This window comes from Papilio polytes, unplaced genomic scaffold (assembly GCF_000836215.1).
Source record: "Papilio polytes unplaced genomic scaffold, Ppol_1.0 DF823868.1, whole genome shotgun sequence".
Taxonomy (NCBI): Eukaryota; Metazoa; Arthropoda; class Insecta; order Lepidoptera; family Papilionidae; genus Papilio; species Papilio polytes.
The window spans coordinates 1,481,697-1,488,675 of NW_013525336.1; the positions used below are offsets into that span (position 1 = coordinate 1,481,697).

The following is a 6,979-nucleotide window of genomic DNA, read 5'->3' on the forward strand; positions in this document are numbered from 1 at the left end:
AGTGTACCTGTTATAATAGATTCAGTTTCAATTAATATGGAGATCGATACAGGGTCAGCCGTGTCATGTATAAGTAGGGAAACATATTTAAAGTATTTTAGACATCACCAGATAGAAGATTGTACGTTGATTTTAAATTTTTACGACGGTAGTAAGATAAGACCGTTTGGATTAATACGACCAACCGTCCGTTATGGTGACCACAAAAAAAGGTTGGAATTGTTTATTATAACCGGTGGCAATACTTCCTTGCTCGGAAGGCAATGGCTTTCGGAATTGAATATTCAGGTCCCGATTTTCAATTCATTCAACTCATCATCCAATTGCAATTATTTGGACGATGAAAAATTAAAATGGTCTACTCAGATAGATAAATTATTGTCTAGGTATAAGGACTTGTTCAGCAGCGGCCTCGGTCGCTTTACGGGCGGTCAGGCGACGCTGCGCGTGCGGGAGGGGGCGACGCCGGTGTTTCACCGAGCGCGGCCACTGCCGTACGCGCTACGCGAGCGCGTCGACGCCGAGCTGGACCGCATGCTGCGCGACGGCGTCATCGAGCCCGTCGACTGCTCCGACTGGGCCTCACCGCTGGTGCCGGTAAACAAGGCGGACGGCTCCTTGAGAGTTTGTGCGGACTATAAGGCTACGTTAAACCCGGTACTGCACATTGATCGATATCCATTACCGCGTATTGAAGACTTAATGGTCAAATTAAGTGGGGCGAAATATTTTTCGAAAATTGACCTTTCTCAAGCTTACAATCAAATCGAGTTAGACGAAACTAGGAAATATACGGTGGTAAATACCCATAGGGGCCTATACCAGTACAATAGGTTAGTTTACGGTCTGTCATCTAGTCCGGGAATTTTTCAACGTATCATGTGCAGCGTGTTACAGGGTATTCCACACGTAGAGGTATTTTTAGATGACGTAATAATAGGCGGCAAAAGTATGCAAGAGCACTTAGAAGCTCTGCAGGAGGTTTTCGAAAGACTTCAGAAAGCGGGGCTGAAATTAAAATCTAGTAAATGTGTTTTTTTGGTTAGAGAAGTTCGATATTTGGGCTATATAATAAATAGCGAGGGCATTAAAACCGATCCAGCGAAAGTGGAGGCAATCATAAAAATACCGAGGCCAACAAATACCACAGAGTTAAGGTCTTTTCTAGGTATTCTAAATTTTTATGGGAAATTCATTAAAAATATGAGTAGTAAGTTAGTACCATTGTATAATTTATTAAAAAAGGGAACGGACTGGTATTGGTCCGGAGAATGCGAAAGGTCATTTTTGCAAATTAAGGAGACATTAGGAAGCGTGGACACCCTAGTCCATTACGACCCGAGCAAGCGGCTCATAGTGACGTGCGATGCTAGTGGGCGGGGCGTCGGCGGCGTGCTGACGCAGATCGACGCCGGCGGCGGTGGCGAGCGGCCGGTTGCGTATGCGTCCCGCACCTTGACCGACGCTGAGAAAAATTATTCGCAAATACATCGCGAAGCACTGGCTATTATATTTTGCGTACACAGGTTCCACCAATATTTATACGGGCGGCATTTTACGTTGCGTACGGACCATAAGCCTTTGGTGTCCATTTTCGGGCCACACACCGGCATCCCGACTATGGTAGCAAGTCGTATGCAACGGTGGGCTATTATTCTTTCTGCTTACTCGTTTGACATCGAATACGTATGTACCAACGAAAACGGCGCGGACGGATTATCGCGGTTGCCGATAGGTAGTAGTTGTAAACAAAGCGAGCCAGCACTGCCAGAGCAAACATACTTGCATTGTATTCAACAGGATTTATGTTTAGATTACAACGAGATCAAACGCGAGACGGTTAGGGATCCATTACTAGCCAGGGTATTGCGTTACATTCGGGACGGTTGGCCCGAGCATTGTGAAGTAGAAAATATGAAACCATACTGGAATAGACGAACTGAGCTGTACGAGGAGTTAGGTTGTGTTATGTGGGGCCACCGATTGGTGGTGCCCGAACAATGTAAAGGTAAAATTTTAAAAATCATTCACGAACCACACATGGGCATAGTAAAGTCGAAGGCACTCGCGCGTAGCTACGTGTGGTGGGCGGGCCTGGATGAGGCGGTGGAGCGAACGTGCCGGGAGTGCGCGGCGTGCGCGGCGCAGGCGGACTCGCCGCCGCGACAGACCCCGCGCATGTGGCCTTGGCCCGCGCGGCCCTGGTCCCGGCTTCACCTCGATTTTTTGGGACCTATCGCCGGGAAAACTTACCTAGTGGTCGTGGATGCGACATCAAAGTGGTTAGAGATTTTTAATATGTCGGGCATCTCCGCAAGCTACTTAATTGATCGTTTAAACGAGTTATTTAGCAGATTTGGCATACCGCGGCAAATCGTAACTGATAATGGGGCGCAATTCACCTCAAAAGAGTTCGAGTATTTTAATAAGTTTAATGGCATCGAGCACGTATTCACGGCCCCGTATCATCCGGCGTCGAACGGGTTAGCAGAAAACGCCGTTAAAACCCTTAAACGCGTTATTAAAAAGGCGATACAAGAAAAGCAGAACATAAATAGAGCTTTGTGGTCTTTCCTACTATATTATAGAAATGTGGAACACTCTACGACCGGCGAGAGCCCAGCTATGCTCCTGCTCGGCAGACGGGTTAGGACGCGTTTGGACGCTATCAAACCAGATAGGGAAGGTCACGTACGGCGGGCACAACAGCGTCAGCAGGAGGCGGCCACCGGCGCTAATAGAAATCTCGATAGGTCGGACGAGGTTTGGTACCGGCAGTACCTCAAGGGAGAAAAGTGGATTCCGGGTCAAATAGTAGAGGTTTTGGGGTCTAGTAGTTACAAGATAAAAGGTACAGGTGGGGAGGTGGTGCACAGGCACATAGACCAGCTGCGGAAACGACCTAGCGAGGGCAGGTTATCGCTTGCCTCTGCCACGCCTAGGTTAAGCAATCGGGTAGACGAAGCGAACTCTCAAGGCTCAGATCCCGGTGGCGCGGGATCGGAGGAGGACAAGTCGGAGGTGTCGGCGGGAGCGGGGACGCCGCGCGCGGTCGAGCCGCCGGCGTCGCAGCCGCAGCCCGCTCCGGCTTCACCGGGCGGGGAACACTTATTATCTCCTACCAATATAGGGAGGGGTCGCCCCATTAGGCAGTGTAGGTTAAATAGGCCTAAGTAGTTTCTGTTATGGTTTTGTTGTTATTAAATATTAAATGGTAGTTTTAAGGACAGTATTGTTATAAATAAGGAAAATGTAAATAGTGTAATAGTTTAAGGGAGCATTGATTTCGTCAATATTACTAGAAAAAAAAATGTATATGCTTTGAGAGTGTAATTGTAAAATAAACATGGAGGGATGTAATGTAGGTAACTGGTAATTATTATAACACGACTTATATTATTATACCCTGTGAATATTGGAGAATTGTATTTAGTCGGATTATACATCTTGGACAACACGCACGTCTTTTATTTCGTACACCACAAATTCATTCACAACCTAATTTAAATGGCGTGAAAATATATCCTATAGCTTCTTATAAATATGGGGTTTTTTATTTAGAATAGAATTATTTAAAAATATGCGACACATTCTGACATCCTACATAACAAAGAGTGTGTTTTATTATATTAGTATACCTTGTCCAGTGCTGGCGTCAGTTGTCCGCAGTCTACTAGCGCGGCGAGCTGTTCCAGCGCTGGCGTCAGCTGGCTTCTGCGTTCAAGCCAGTCGGCGTGCGTACCCAGTCCCAATATACACTAAAAGATATATATATATATAGTAATACTTCCGAATAGAATATTACAAATGCGAAAGTTTAGATGGATGGATGTATGGATGTATGGATGTTTGTTAGTTTGTAGCCTAAACTGCTTAACCATTATCATAGATGTAGAGGATAGTCTGGAATAACATATAGGCAAATTTCTTTTTTAATTTAACGCATAGAGAACGCGAGCGAAAGCTAGTTTTAATGTCATAACTAGCTGTCGCACTCGACTTCGTCCACGTGAAATTAAATAAAACAAAAGTAAGTATCCTATGTGTTCTAGGCTACCTTCTACATATATGACAATCATCGAAATCCGTTCAGTTTAGGTTGCAAACATCCATCCATACATCCATACACTTTCATCTAAACTTTCGCATTTATAATATTAGTAATATATTTAAAATAGGATATTATCTGATACAACATTAAAACTTACTCTTAAAACTCTATAAGTGTAGAAGGAAGCACAGAAGAGCAGCCACAGCGGGGTAGGCAGACGATCGGTTATCAGTGCGTTCGGACGCAAGTCTATAAATGCGCGTTTCGGAGCCGTCGATCTGAAAAACATTAAATACTTTAAAACTCAGGCATCAAATGATAGTTGTATGTATGTATGTATGTATGTATGTATGTATGTATGTATGTATGTATGTGTTGCATGTATGTATGTATGTATGTATGTATGTTTTTTATGAAGGGAAAAATGCTTCATAGCACCGTCAAACATGGGAGCTACATGCCTGGTGTGTCGGACTCAGGGTCATTAGTGTTCACTTAGCCTAGCATGACTCCCGTTACCGACTAAACAACCTTCTCAATGGACTTATTTATACCCACGGGACTACTGTGAAGTATTTGTTGAATGTATGCGTCTGTTGAATATATGTATGTATTTTTGTAATACCACAACCACACAGAAGACAGGCGTGAAATGGAAACAATTCCGTGTTACGTCTGATGAGTCCCTTTCTCTTTACTAACCTTTTCTTATAAGGAGAAAATAGGAAGAGGAAGTGGATTTGACGATGGAGATGCGTAGGAAAGGGAAGTGTCTTTTTTATGTGCGTCTCCTCCTCCGTCGGATAAGGGTAGGAAACGCATCTGCAATTGCGGATGTCTATGGGCACCGGTCGCTTTGCCATTTTGGCAGATTAAGGTGGCCGGTTGGTCGTTTGCCACCTTATGTTATAAAAATTGTATGTGTTGCATGTAGGAATGTGTTGTATGAATATATGTGTTATAAGTTTGTATGTGTTGCATGTAAAAATATGTTGTATGAATTTATGTGTTGTAAATATGAATGTATTGCATGTATGTATGTATGTATGTATGTTTTTTTAAAGAGGGAAAAATACTTTATAGCACCGTCAGACATGGGAGCTATATGCCTAGTGTGTCGGACTTAGGGTCATTAGTATTCACCTAACCTAACATGAGACCCGTTACCGACTAAACAACCCTCTCTATGGTCTTGTTTATACCCCTAAAGAACTACCGTCAGGTATTTGTTGTATGTGTGTGTGTGTTGTATTATTATGTGTTGCATGTATGAATGTATGTATGTGTTGTATGAACACACGTGTTGCGTGTACGAATGATGTGTTACATGTATGAATGTATGTATGTGTATGATGTGTGTACGTACTTAAGCACGGCAGGCAGGTGCGGGGCGGGGGCGCGCGGCGCGTGTGCGGCGGGGCAGCAGAAGAGCGCGTCCCACAGCCCAGCGCGCACCGCGGCCGCCTCCAGCGCCGCCCACGACACGCCCTCCGTCTCTATTAACTCCGCACTACCTGATATTTGTTGTTTGTTAATTTCTCGCGAATTTACATGTAAGGAATTAAAAAAGTATAACCTATATCATTCAGTGATATACTAGCTTTTTAATGGTGAAAGATTTTTTTAATTCGGTTAAGTAGTTTTTGAGTTATTTCAATATATACAAATATATAAATCTTTCCTCTTTATAATGTTAGTATAAATCTATACATATAATAAAAATAGAGCATCTGTAATATAGAAAAAAAATCCAAATCTCGGGAAGATGTATTTGCGTTATTTATAACGAAAATAGCATTTAATTTTTTTTTGTCTGTAGCTGTGTTTGTTCCGGGTGATCTCCGAAACGGCTGGTCCGATTTCGATCGTACTTTCACCGGTGAAAGTCCAGGAAAAGGGACCAAAGTTGGGCCTTAGCCTATATAAGCATATTTTTATCTTAATATTGCGTGGACGAAGTTGCGGGCAACAGGTAGTATGTAATAATAGTAGGCCCAACTTTGGTCCCTTTTCCTTCCCTTCCATTTTTTATAAAAAAGGATGGGATGCGTAAGTGGATTTGATGCTGGAGACGCATAGGAAAGGGAAATGTCCTCTTTATGTGCGTCTCCTCTGTCAGTAGGCAACGCATCTACAATAGGCAATATGCATATGACGCCAAATTGTACCAAACGTTTTTTTAAGTATACTTTATTACTATAAAAACATTCCTGCAAAGAATTTTTCAAATATAATGTGATTTAGTGGCAAAATTTAATCATTAAATAGTGTCTTATTTCAAATTCCCTCGCTAAGTTCTAAAACGCACACTATTGGTCGAAGCAAGTGGCATATCTAATATGGCGTCGCTGTGTTGTCAATACACAGTTCATTTACGTTAGTTTATATAGAAATACACTCTTGAAGTATTTTACTGTAAACACGATATCAAAACCAACTTTAAAATAAGAAATTAATGAATAGAATTATTAATTACCACTTATTTGTACCACGAATAATAAAATTAATCGAGTTTTGACTTTTTGACCTTGAGAAGCAATGAGATAATTTGTTAGTTTTTACGTCGAAGTGACATCTGAGCGTATGTTATGAATGGAATAGACGATTGACGTCAATTGTCAATTGACAACTAGGGTCGCGTTTCGGTCGCTCGAAAATGGTTGTAATTTTATTTTATTATTTTTAGCTCAATGGTTGAATTCTCGCGTCATTTTTTTTCTGGTTATTTTATAACAAGTAGAGTCGTTTAAAAAAAGAAAAAAATACATGCATATTCCCTATTGCGGAAGTTTATGGGCAGCGGTCGCTTTCCATTTCTATGGATTCAGATAGTCGTTTGCTCGCTTGCCACCTTTTTTTTTTCTTTTTTTTATGTTACAAATAATATAGTATACCGAAGTCAATGAGCGTGTTGCGGTGGGGTGCGGG

General features: G+C 42.3%; 2 protein-coding genes across 2 annotated transcripts; one reads left to right on the forward strand and one right to left on the reverse strand.

Annotated features, from left to right (window-relative positions):
• The first annotated feature begins 36 nt into the window (after nt 1-36).
• On the forward strand, nt 37-3,177 carry LOC106103092 (uncharacterized protein K02A2.6-like). Its single transcript, XM_013282757.1, has 5 exons — nt 37-53; nt 387-624; nt 898-1,041; nt 1,246-1,439; nt 1,527-3,177. The coding sequence occupies exons 1-5, from the start codon at nt 37-39 to the stop codon at nt 3,175-3,177; spliced, it is 2,244 nt and encodes a 747-aa protein (XP_013138211.1).
• Nucleotides 3,178-3,605: 428 nt separating this feature from the next.
• Nucleotides 3,606-6,979, reverse strand: LOC106103093 (the record flags this gene model as incomplete). The annotated part of the gene is made up of 4 exons (XM_013282758.1): nt 3,606-3,758; nt 4,209-4,329; nt 5,418-5,565; nt 6,946-6,979. Coding segments are annotated over 4 exons (432 nt in total), but the record flags the coding sequence as incomplete, so codon positions are not given.

Excerpts from the sequence above, each read along its gene's own strand:
- LOC106103092 (XM_013282757.1), top strand. Across the intron at positions 625-897 it reads AGGCGGACGGCTCCTTGAGA|GGTATTCCACACGTAGAGGT; the intron begins GTTTGTGCGGAC and ends AGCGTGTTACAG. Across the intron at positions 1,440-1,526 it reads GGTGGCGAGCGGCCGGTTGC|GTTCCACCAATATTTATACG; the intron begins GTATGCGTCCCG and ends TTGCGTACACAG.